Below are 13,557 nucleotides of genomic sequence, written 5' to 3'. Positions count from 1 at the left end.
GCTATTTCCTTTCCCCTATAGGGAAGGGCACTAAGAATGTCCTCAGGATGATGGGACAGAGGGCGCGATGCATCCCCAGAACCCTCACTTTAATGCTGCAGTTCTCCAAGTTTCTATAATTGCTTCATGCAGAGACTCTGGAATAACCGTACTTTGCTTTTATAATATAAATCTTGCTTCAATTTTTCATGTCTTTCCATGAGCAGGGTGTGCAGAAGGTGTCCATCTTTCATCATATTTAATCCCCAATTTCATTCAAGGAGATAATGTGCCCAGCTAAGAGACATCCATTTCCCAGGCTCCCGTGCAACTAAGTGGGGACATGAGACTGAATGGTAACCATAGCAGAAGGTGCTGGGTGGGACTGCCAGGAAACTGGTTTAAAAGGGAGACAGAGAGCTGAGAGTACACTTTGCCCTTCTTCCTTCCTCCTCTCTGGAATATAGATGGCTATCTTGGAACATGAGACAGCCTTGAGGATAAGAGCCATGCACTAAGAAGGACAGAGCAGACAGAAAAGAAGAACTTAGGTGGGCTCTTCAATGTGATGGTGCCTCCACTGCAGCACTGGCCAGCCCACCTCCAGACTCTCGTTACATGAGAAAAAAACATCATCCTTACGCATTTAGTTAGTCTCCTTCTATTCCGGGTTTTCTGTTATAAGCAACTAAACCTAGCCCAAACTGATTCAGGAGGCTAACCCATAGAATCCAGTCTTTCTCCAATAATCCCATTCTATCAGAGCTTTATCACAAGCTTGCTAGGCTAGTCCTAAACTTATATCAGAGAAATGTATCCCTGAAAAAATATTCCTGTAGACACTTTGGGATGGGGGTATGGAGAGTTCTATGGTACCACTCTTCAAGTTTATTATAAATTAAATAGGCTTCCTCAGGCTAGCCTGGATAACTAACCACCAAGATCATCATGGTTTCTCCAAGTGAAAAGAAAAGGTTGAGTCCAAACAATTGATAGGCAAATAAAATGTGAAGATTACAAGCAATGAAAAGGATAAAAGACAACAGAAGAGAAACAAGAACCAAAGGGTTCGAATAATCAACTCTTTAATTCAAGAGTAAAATCATATTTAATATGGAGGTACAAATAGAGGGCTACAGTAATTTAGTAGTTCATTAGATACTCTAGTGGATAGGGGTAGTTTTAGAAGAAAATAATATCACATCTTACCCAGCACTTAAAGGAGTTAACCAGGAATTTGGTCCTGCTTTTTCATCCTCTTCTACCTCCAATCCCAATGGTTTCCTATTAGCACTGCTTCCTAGCCTCTTCCCAAAATCTATCTGGGAAGTTTATATGTAGTTTAAAGATGCCTAAGAGAAGTAGGATGGAAATGACACATTAGAGTGTTCCAGAATAAGACTGAATGTAGCACAGCTTCTGTACAGAGTGAGCATTATAAGAAAAACTCATTGTTTACTCATAGTTAATAAAAGATGGGACCAATTGAAAATGCCCTTTGTTTATAACAGAAAAGTAGGGCAGATACTTTCTTCTCCTTTCTCTTTGGATGGCCCTGCCTTGTCATGTTTTTTTGTTTTTTTTGTTTTTTTTTAAGTTATCCACTTCCAGCAATGCCATGGTGTTCTGAACATAATACATAATTTGTAAATAATGATGGTTTTACTTCATTTGTACATACAGTGATCACATTTGCCAAACAAAAAATTATATCCAGTGTAACCACCACCATGATCAAGATACAGAACACTTCCATTACCCAGAAAAGTTCACTTACTCCTGTGCAGTCAATCCCCCTGCCTACACCCTCAGCACCAAGCAACCTGCTGTTATCACAATATGTGGAAACTAGATTCCTTTAGCTACACATAAAAGCAATGAGGATCAGTATTGAAAATTCCTTAATTTAAAATGTCCCCAACACTTTAAAAAACATAAAAGAGACTCTAAAACTCTGGTTGCAGTTAAAAAAGAAAGAAAGAAAATGTACATGGGTTCTTCAAAAAGTTCCTGGAAAAATAGAATTAAAAGATAATACAAATCTTTCCATGAACTTTTTGAAGACCTCTGTACATGCTTCAGTGTTCTTGATAATGCACTATGTTCTAAGACTGTATTACAAAACCATGTAATTGACCTCTAACAGCACATTTTATATTATTCTATCATAAGGCTTGGTTTCCACATTAGACTTGAAAGTCCCATGACAACCAAGTCTTTTATTTTATTCAAGGTGGCCTCTCCCATACCTAACACAAGCGAGCACAAGAAATGTTCAAAAATTGCTGAGTTACTGATATAGGTCACTAGATCTGTTTTTATCCTATACTTGAGTAGCTGTAAACTTGTTTCAATTAGCAAGTTAAGTAACTGTTGTAGAATTAAACATTTTAAAAATGTTGCACAAATAACCAAATCTTCCATAATTTTACAGTCTGAACCAAAGAACTGAGGAAAAACTGAAAAGATGCTTAAAATTCAAAACAGTAACTTCTTTTGGCCTACCATGTAAACCAATAACACAAAATAATTCATTCTTAAAAATAATTCATTCTTAAATTGTTTAATTCTAAAAAACAGTACAGTACTTGGTAAAAGTATTTAAAGAATATTTTCACATATGCTTTATTATCTCCATCCCTGTTTTACAAAAAAAAAAAAAAAAAAATCTAAGGTTCAAAGAGGTTAAATGAGCCTACATTAGCTCATATAGAATCTAGGCTATGAGAATGTCCAAACTCAAAAATATTTGTTCTTTTACCTATACCATGCTGTTTGGGCCACTTGTGATCATAGTTAATTTGTGTCAGTCCGTCATGTTAAAACTTGTAGTGTTCTATTTACTCTCCATGATTACACATAATTCCATAATGAACTTATAACTGAATAAAAAATAAATAAAAATAAAAAGCCTAATGTTGGTCAAAAACAATAAAAATGGAACTTTAAAACAATATATTTAGGGGCTGGCCAGTTAGCTCCATTGGCTGGAGCGTGGTGTTATAACACCAAACATCTGCCAGAAAGAAAGAGAAAACACACACAAACACACACACACACAAACACACACGCACACACACAAAATTAACTATAATTACTATACAAAACTTATCAAGGATAAATACTTCAATTTAAATTTCAAACAGCCTTTTAAATGGATATTATACATTAGCAACTACTTAAAAGTCTCTTTTTTCCTAAGGAAAATTCCTTAGGTACATAAACAGAAAAGAGGTAATAAACTCTCTTCTCTCCACCTGAATTTTTACACACCACTTTGCCTCCTCAGAAAGCATCAATGGCCATCAGATCCCTTTAATCATTACCAAACCACCCCCCTCAATTTCAACATGCTCTCCTAGCTATGTATAAAGTCCAAGACAGGTTAGAACTTATCTTCCATTTATTGCATTTTGAAATTCTGCATCCTGATGATTTAATAAGGCTCCTGATTCTCAGTTGTCAATCTGAATGGAATCCACCTGAGAAACATCGTTGAGGCCAAAATTCCTTTTGCTATATTTTGATTCTTAATAGCTTCAATTACTATGATACTTAATGATAACTGCAAAAGGTAAAACCTGTCATTCTTACCTAATGAGTCAAAGATAAAGAAATTTTATGTGGTACTGTCACAAATTCCCTACCTTCCTTGGGAAGTAGAGAACAAAATGTTCAAAATAAATGCTTTTACTTAGGTCAGCTAATGATATGATGTATAACTAAAATATGAGACTAACTTTATTTGCTATACACAAAAGTCAGCAAAGTGTCAAAAATCATAATTTAGGGCCATCTTTGAGGCTACAGGATATTGTCCAATCATATCAGCATATTTACAAGTACATTTATCAGTACATAAATATTACATATTTATCAGTGGATGAATTTAATTTGTGGAAGATAAGGTTAATAGATGGAAACTTCCAGTAGAGGCCATAAAAATTTACATAAAAATCCAGTAAAAATTTACAAAACTAGTAGAAGGCTAAAGAGAGCTAAGAATTTCTTATCAAGATTGACAAACACTACACTTGATCAACTAGAAAACACAGAAAATTTGATAAGGGTAAAGCCAGGGGTGTAAGTCAGAACATTCTCTTAAGGGTCCTAAAGAAATAACAAAACCAGAAATGGTTAAGACTAGTAAAAAAAAATACACTTATGTAATCATTGAAATATCTATTACATATTCAGGATACTAGCAGATTGGGGAATAAAAAATTATAAAACATATCCCAAAGAGCTTATAATATTGTTAGAGGAACAAGACACAAGCAATCTATGTCATGCACCATTTAAATACAATCTGAATAAAATGGACAGGAATAAAAGATAAGGGACAGATATATATGGGTACAAGTGGTGGAGAAGGCTTCATAGCCAAGGCTAAATCTGAGCCAGTCCCTAAGAAGCAGAACTTTAATAGGCAGAAATTGAGAAGGGCATGAGCAAGGGCCAGAGGTGAGAGAGAACATGGTACGTCCGACAGTCAATGAGGAGAATGGACAGGGCTTATGCAAAGGAAATAAGTAGGGTCAGCCATATTGGGGAGAGTGTTAAATGCTATCCTTATATAATTTTAAGTCGTGAAATGTTTGTAAACATGATTAAAATATTTCAATACTTAATCTGAAACATGACTTGAAATGCATTTTCATATAAAACTGTTTGAGCTTTATTTAATTAGAAGAGGAGTCAGAACTGGAGGAATAGAGTAATTACAGAAGTGATGTTGTAGACCTGAGGTTTTCAAAGTGGTCAATAGGCCCCTTGGGGGTCCCTGGAGCCCTTTCAGGGAATCTGTGAGGTCAAAACTATTTTCATAATACTACTAAGATGTTATTTGCCTATTTCACTGTGTTAACATTTGCACTGATGGTATAAAAGCAATGGTGAAAAAAACCACTAGTATCAAGACAGTGAGACCAAGTGTACTAACAGCATTTTTTTTTTTTTAACAGCTTTATTGGGGGTATAAATGATGCACAATAAACAGCATATATTTAAGATGTACAATCTGTTAAATTTTTACATATTTATACGCTTGAAAAATCATAACAATCAAGATGACAAACATTTTGATCATGTCCAAAAGTTTGCCAGTGTCCCTTTGTAATCCATCTGTCCTTATAATCTCATTCCCAGACAACCACTGATCTACATTCTGTCACTATAAATTAGTCTGCAAGTTGTAGAATTTTCTAGAATTGGAACATAGTAAGTACTCCCTTTTCATGCTAACACTAATCAAAGGCAAACTAAACAACATAGACAACAAAGTAAACAGCAGAATAAGGATGAACCCAAGGTAGAGAGATCAGCTCACCATGATAAAACTTATTGATTATTCAGAAATATAATGTTTAATTTTCAAATATTTAGAGATTTTTATCAAGGGGGCATAATAATCCTAAATGTGTATAAACTTTATAACAGTTTCAAAATACATGAAACAAAAAGTGACCAACCAAAAAATGAGAAAAAGACAAATCTGCAATTATAACTGGGGGATTTCAATACCTGTCTATATATAATGAGTAGAACAAATATACAGAAAACCAAAAAGAACAGAAAGATACTTGAACAATCAACTTGACTGAATTGATATTTATAAAATATTCCACTCAACAAGAGAATATACAATATTTTCAAACATACATGAAACATTGATCAAGATTGACTATATTCTAGGTCATAATACAAGTTGCAATAAATTTAAAAGAACTGAAATCATACAAAGTATGACCACAACAGAATTAAAATCAGTATCAGAAAGATAGCTGGAAAAATCCCTAAATATTTGAAAATCAAACATTATACTTCTAAATAATCAATAAGTCAAAGAATAAATCATAAGGGAAATTAGAAAATATTTTGAACGGAATGAAAATGATTTTGAAAACTGTACTTGAAAGCTTCCTAGTATTTAAAGACTTTTTTGATGAGAATGGTGTAACACAAGTGACTTTTTAAATAATGAAATGTATCAAGTATACTAAAATGTGTCAACATTTGGAAGATCTGTATAAGTCAGTAAACCAGTATTTTCCAAATGACCAATGAATGACATTACATAAGATTCATTCTGTGCAAGACCAACCAATGGATTTTATTATAAGAGTACAAAAAGTTTGTTCATTATGGTTCAGATTTCATACTACAAATAATGAAACTTTAAGAAACTACCCCGTGTTAAGTTTGGTGTGAATAAAAAATAATCCACAATTATCAGAAAAAGCTGTTATAATACTCCTCCCTTTTGTGTGTAAGGCAAGATTTTCTTCATATACTTCAAATAAACCAACAAATTACAACAGCTGGAATGGAGAAACATATGAGAATCCAGCTGTCTTCTACAGCCAGACATTAAAAAGACTTGCAAAAATGTAAAAAAATCCACTCCTCCAACTACATTAAAAATTTTTTTGAATATGGTTATTTTCTTAAAAACATGTTATTTATGTTAACATAAAATGGATTTATTGTGTTATTTTAAATGAATTAATACATATTTTTTAAATGTATCAGTTTTAATGTTTAACTACCCACCATTTTATGACAGATGTAAGAAAGCATGAAATAGTAAGTAATAAGATGTGGTGACTGAATGAATTGCAGAGGTAAAAGCAAAACAACTTAGGTACCTGTGAAGAAAGAAGACTTGGTGCCCAGAAAACGCTGAGATAAAAAATGATACAATCTTAATGGACTTGGTTGTTCATAGCAGAATTCACCACCATAATGTGAGCTGACAGAAAACTCATTCGATTAAAAATATCAGATTTTTATAAGGGCTCAATTCAAATTCCAGCACATTTCCAAAACACTGCCTTTTATATCCACACCTAATGGACAGGTCACATGTCTGCCCAGTGCTGTCATGCGTGGGACGGGACAGGACAACTGGTGGGATCAGATCAGAGATTCATCCAAAGCAAAATGAGCCTACAGATGGAAGTCCTTAGTCCTATCTGCAGAGAGGATATGGGGATAGGACTGAGTGTATTTGGACTCTATAGGCAGAGTAGTAGCAAAAGCTCTGGAGTAGTTAAAGCTCTGGAGGCAGACTTACTTGGGTTACCCAGTTCTTAGATGTATAATCTCAGAAAAGTTTTACTTAATCTCTTTGTGCCTCATTTTCCTTAAAATAAGGATAATTATTAAATGACAGGATTACTGTGAGGATATCAATGTAAGGCACTTAGAAAAGTACCAGGACAAGTAAGTACTTAATAAATATTACTATCATACAATGTTTTACCTGAAATATGGAGTAAAACAGTAGTCTAATCCACAGAGTGGACAGGCGTATGAGAAATAAAAGTATAACAAAATACTCTAAAAGTTAACTATGAAAAAACATCTACCTCAAAATTATCATTTAAAAGTGAGTAAATAGTAGATTTGGTATGGACTGTGGACTTAGAAGCATTTACTGAATGTTTTCAAAACCAATGCACTTCTTTTGTGACTATGAGAATAAAAATATACCCTCAACTAACAATTATGGAGCAAGGCACCATATTTTTCCTATTTTTTTATAAAAAACAAAATTAAGTAAACATTTTAAAAACTGAGTAGAGAAAGCTACAAAATATTGGCAGTTGTATTATACTGACTATGTAAATAGTTATTTATGCCTTGACTCAAAGTGAAAAAGAAAAATATAGGCTGAATGGAAAACTACTCAGGAGCCGAAGAACTATCAGCCTATGTGAGAGTAAAGTCCAGAGAAGGGACGGTGATGACAGACGGGAGGAAAGGAGCAGTTTGTGAACAGCATGCAGGGACAGCGAAATACTTCTCTCCTACGAAGGGCTCTGGAGCTGGGGCCCGACTCGGGGCAAGGCAGAATCATCCAAACAGCTTCCTAAGACCACTCCCATTCATGTCCCACGCCTAAGACAAACACTGAAACCAGAGCAGGGAATTTGCAAAATCATCCCACAAAATGAACTGGCAGTTTGAGGTACAAAACACTTAAACTGCCAGTTCATTTTGTGGGATGATTTAAAAGGGGATATGATAGTCTACAAATTCTGCTGTCAGTTATGTCAACACATGGCAAAGAACTTCCTTCCATATTCTTACTTTTGCAAGTCACTCCCACACTTCTGGCAGGGCTTCTACTACCAAAATTCCAGGAACCCACTATTCTCTGCCTCAACCCATAAACCACCAGAGAAAATAGCTGCACTAAAACCCCCAGAGTGGACAGACATGGCAGTGGCGGCCTGGTCACAGCCCAAGGAATGCTTCTTCATAGCATCAGCTTTGTACCTCTATCTGCCGCACTGCAGAAAAAGAATTTATATGTAGGTCAGGAGGAAATGAAGTTTTATACACCATCTATACTTCTAATGTACTCCAAACCAGCTCAGGCACTGATTAAAGGCAAAGGAGGGGTGTGGAGGAAGTTTGGAGAGTACGAAAACAGAAAGAAGGCTGCTCATCTGTTTAAGCCAAATGTTACACTTCTCTTGAGCATATCTTTTGGCTTGAGTGGGTAAAATACTCAAGATTCACAGTGACTACTTATGAGAGAAAAAGGGAGCAAGGCAGGAAGGTAGCAGGGAGATTGTAATTTGTGATCTTTTCTCAAGAACAATTCTTACTAAGATTAAAAGGAATGTATTGACTTACCTGGAAAACATCTGTCTTGTCTTCAAATAGATTGACAAAATATTTATAGTCAGCATAAGCCCAGAATTTGGAATGATCATAATCTCTAAATGGTCCAGAAATATTAGACTGGTCACAGTTCCATGTTAGGAACTCTTCAAGTGTAGCTTCTACATAATTACATGTAGTTTCAAACTGAGGAGCTGCAATGTAAGAGAACGTGACTTTAAATGTATAATGAACACAGTTTCCAAATATTGTTGGTTTTTTTTAAACAAAGATAATTTCACCCCCAAATTATTATTTAACATGAATTTAAAATTGATTTTGTACTTGCTATGTGATTAGAAGCATTTACAACATTCACAATACTAATGACTAAACATAAAAGTAAAAAACACCGTTTTAATCTTAAGATTAAAGACTACCCTTAATACAGCCTGATTTAGTAATCCAGTAGAATACTTTAGATTATCAATTCTCCAAGAGCCTCTAAGGGGGCCAGTGAGCTCAAAGCAATTTTCATAATAATATGAAGACACTATTTGCCCTTTTCACTCTCATTCTCTCACGAGTGTACCATAGAGTTTTCCAGAGGCTACATGACATGGGTGGATGTTAGTGCTCCGACAGCTGGTAGAATACGTGCTGTGTTCTTACATTTTAAAATGTCTCCGTTTTAGTTTCTAATACAGTAAGTACCACTGGTATATAACCCACACCAGCAAAAGGTCATTGGGGTACTCAATAATTTTTAAGTGTAAAGGGATTCTGAGATCAAAAAGTTTGAGAATGACTGCTTTAGATTAAAAAAAAAAAAAAAAAAAAGCAACAACAATGAAAAACTGTCTTGAAAACTTTCTGACTTTATACAGCACATATATCATACATAGCTCTTCAGAATCATTAAGTGGACAGTATCAACTTAAAGTCTGTTCATTTATTCATTAACTCATTTATTTCAGAATTATTTTTTAAGCACATAATGTATAATTAGTACTATGGTCAGACATGTAGGAACATAAAAGAAATAGATAAAAAATAATAGATAATATTATTAATATACTATATAATATAATATAAAAAAATAGACAAAAATAGATAAAAACTCAGAGTTTAGAATATATTTAGACAAAGACAAAGCTTTAACTAGAATACTAGACTTGAGGTATCATAAAATTAAATGCAAAATTTTTTTCCACAGACACTTAGGAAAAGGAAAAGACCACCAGAGATGTGGGCTGATCAGGAAAGCTTCAAGAAAAGATCTGTTACCTGTCCATAGTGGTTATGGGTATGGCTCCAGTGCATCAAGATTAGAATCTTGGACTGATAGAACTGCTCTTCTAAAACGGTAATGGAATTAATTTTTTTGCAACTAGGAGAATATTTTAAATGAACTTAGGGAAGCTAATAGTTAAGAAATCTGATTATGACCTCCTTTACAAAGCATGAAATCCTTCCAAGAGGGGATACAGATCAGTTAGCACAGTGCTTGACACAGAGCAGATGCTCAATAAATGTTAGGCACTATTATTAGTACTTCTTATTCAGTCATCTATTTACTTGGAACCCTTTAAAAGTTAGCTGAATTAGTAGTAGGAAAAAAAAGGTATTCAAACTTTGCTTTCAACAGCTTTTATCTTCTCCTTCTCTTTCTGCTTGAACTGCTTAGGATTATCCAATCATCTTTTTCCCTCTCTTTCTTTTTCTTAAAACCACAGAATGGCAGATAGGTAGTAGAGAGAGGGCAGATGTCAACAATCAACCTAATTCATCTACTTCAACTTGTCATCTGACTTTGAAAAGAAGCAGAACTTTATTGTGGCACATTTATCTGAAAGATAAAAATCTACATATATAAGACCTATTTAAATTTGGTAACTTTTGTGAAGCATTTAGTGCCTGGCACACAGTAAATCATCAATATATATAAGCTCTTAACATTATCAACATCATCAAGAATTCACCATAACAGAACAGGAGTATATAAAGTTTAATTTTGACAAACAAAAAAGCATGTGGCAAGAAAGCTTCATGTTGTTGGGAAATAGGAGTCATTTCAGTAAACTGTACTATAAACCTAAAGACATTATACTGTCTTATAAGTTTTCACTTCATAGACTCAATCCAACTGACCCAACTGAATACTAAAACCATTAATTGAGCAACTTGCCCTTGGAGTGGACTGAACAGGACTTTTCAGTTAAGGTCAGTTATCACAGGCAAGTCTGAATTGCAGCCCCCCAAACCTGGCCTCATTAGAGGACTTTATTTTCTGTCACAGCAAATTCTGCATGTTAAAAAGTAAAAATCTAAAAATGGAAAAATGATATGTGAGAACTGTTATGTCAGGGGAAAATTACAATGAATGGAAACGACACACCTTTTCATTTACAGAATGATTTCAAAATAGTATCTTTTCACTCTTACCTGGTAGTAGCAGCACCAAAGGTACTGTTCTGATTTAGTTATAATGACTATTTCTTTCTGTGTAATACAGTTGTCTTTCTTAGTTTATGCAATGGAATTACAGTATTCCTTTCTAATTCCATCATTATTACTCTCTCATTTAATGTTGAAGTAGCCTAGGCATCTATAACTTTCATCCCATTTACTGTAAAGTGTTAAGAAGGAGCTCGACTGAGTTCAGGATTTGGCAGTTGTATATAAATGAGCTTGCTTTTAACTTTCAAAAAAAGGGGTCCTAATATATTTTTTGCACAGCAGGGAAACAAATATTCACTTTGTTAGACTTTTTTCACTTTACAAACAAGAAATGATGCATGGAGTGTGAGCTCTGAGAAGGTCTTCTGATCATAACTCTACTCACCTACTTGCAGATGTTTAGGATTATTCCTATAACTGCTTGCCAAATTACTGCCAGCTGAGGTACAACACTGCCCCTGAGCACATATATTGGCATACAAATTTGACCAAAAATGTTTCAAGGAGCTTTGTAATGGTCACTATCTGCTTCCTAAAACAAACTAAGGAACACATTACATTCAAAAATACCAATTATTAACACTACTATTTCAAGCACTCTAGAAAAATTCTAACCAAGATTTAAAACAGAAATACATACATTCAATAAAGAGGAAACAAAGTTATCATTACTTATAAAACCATATGCCTGTCTACATAGAAAACCCACAAAACCAGACAAAAAACCACCCAGACCAGTAAGTGGCTGGTTACAAAATAAACATACAGAAATAAGTGGCTTTCATCTTATTGAAAGAATCACAACCAATCACATGAACCAATCACAACCAATTAGAAAAATATAACAGGCAACCAATGAGAAAAACATAACAGGCAAAAACATTTCCTTCATAACAGCTATAACAAACTTACAAGTTTAAGAAATTTGTGAACCTATATGAAAACTACGAATATTTTTACCAAGAGACAATAGAGTTGATCAGTGAAGATAACACGTTCCTGTGTAGGAAGATACAGTGTTACAAAAAAATTAATTTTTTCCAAATTAATTTGTAGACCTTAATTTTTATTTAAAATCCCAACAAGATTTCTTTAAAGTGAACGTTTTGTGTAACTCTAAAGTTCATGTAGATGAATAAAATTCAATAATATCTAAGAAAGAAGAATAATTAGGGAGGATGAATTATGCTTTAAATATTAAAATATATACCAGTGCCAAAATAGAGTTAAAATTGTTTTACTGGTACCAAAACTGACAGCTTAATAGGTGACCCAGAAACTGATGCTGGAATGTACAAGAATACAGTAATATAATAAAGGTGGCTTCCAAAGCCAATAGGGTAAAAAAAGGATTATTTAGTAAATGGTACTGAAATAAAAGTTCCCAACTTAACTATTTGAAAAAAATTCAGTGAACACCATATACCAAAATGAATTTAAAAATGGATAAAGAGTAAAAGGTAAAAAAGAAATCATTAAGCTATTAAAAGAAAATATTAGAATATTTATCTATTTTTAGGATAAAAAGGAATTTCTAAGGATGAATAAATGAGCAGAAAACTATTAATAAAGCATTATTTGATTTGACTTGATTTGACTATATAAAAATGTAGAAATGTGAAGCAAAATCAGAAGGCAAACAATCAACTGGGAAACATATTAGTAACAACATAATAGTCTTAATATATAAAGAATTTTATTTAAAATTTTTTAAAAACCCTAAGATGCCAATAAAAAAAATAGTCAAAGAAGAATTATCAGAAAAAAATACAAATTACTAATAAACATGAACATATGTTCAATATCACCAGCAATCAAAGATGTTCATTAAAGTAATGAGATATCATTTTTCACCTATCAGCAAGATTGGTTTTTATGAAGATAATCTCAGTTTTGGCAAGAGTGGCAAAACAGGCACCCTCACATGTTCTGAAGAGTGTTAATGGAAACCACCTTTCGGCAAAGCGCCCAGCTATATGTATCAAAAGCCTTTCACTCTTTCACTCCACAAATATCTGAATGCCCATCAGGTGCTCAGCCATGATGAGACATAACTCTTGCCCTCAAAAAGGTGACCTTCTGAGGGGAAGAGACTTTAAACAGGTAATTACTTATACAACTAACCATGTGATTATAACTGTACTAAGTGTTACTAAGAAATACAAGATGTTCTGAGATAATTTAATAGTCACACCTGACTTGGGAGAGTGGGGGAGGATGGGTGTAGTTAGGAAAAAATAACATTTAAGCTAAGCTCTAAAGGAAGAGGAATTAACAAATTAAAGCTGGGAGAAGGGGAAATGGGAAAAGAGAATGGCTAGACAGGGAATTACATATGCCAAGGCCTTGAAGTAGGAAGAAGCAAATCCCTGGAAATACAGAAACTGAAAAAATGTTTGTGTGGCCTGAGCTCAGGGAGAGAGATTAAGCTGGGCCTTCTACCCTACAACATTTTGGTCTTTAGTCTAACAGTAATGGGAAGCCATTTAGGGGTTTTAAGCAGAG

At 34.0% G+C, this 13,557-nt stretch overlaps 1 protein-coding gene across 3 annotated transcripts in view; it reads right to left on the bottom strand.

The window, feature by feature from the left end:
* Window positions 1–13,557, bottom strand: part of HSPBAP1 (HSPB1 associated protein 1) — a 53,583-nt gene that overhangs the window by 16,340 nt on the left and 23,686 nt on the right. For 2 of the 3 annotated variants that reach the window (XM_063112569.1, XM_063112573.1), the window contains exon 3: window positions 8,626–8,807. In XM_063112569.1, coding sequence (XP_062968639.1) covers window positions 8,626–8,807 — 182 coding nt within the window. The remainder of the gene's footprint in view (window positions 1–8,625; window positions 8,808–13,557) is intronic. The other variant, XM_063112581.1, reaches the window with a different exon arrangement.

This window comes from Cynocephalus volans, chromosome 1, assembly GCF_027409185.1.
Source record: "Cynocephalus volans isolate mCynVol1 chromosome 1, mCynVol1.pri, whole genome shotgun sequence".
Classification (NCBI taxonomy): Eukaryota; Metazoa; Chordata; class Mammalia; order Dermoptera; family Cynocephalidae; genus Cynocephalus; species Cynocephalus volans.
Note: the sequence above shows the minus strand (reverse complement) of the source record. Positions and strands in the feature narration are given on the sequence as shown.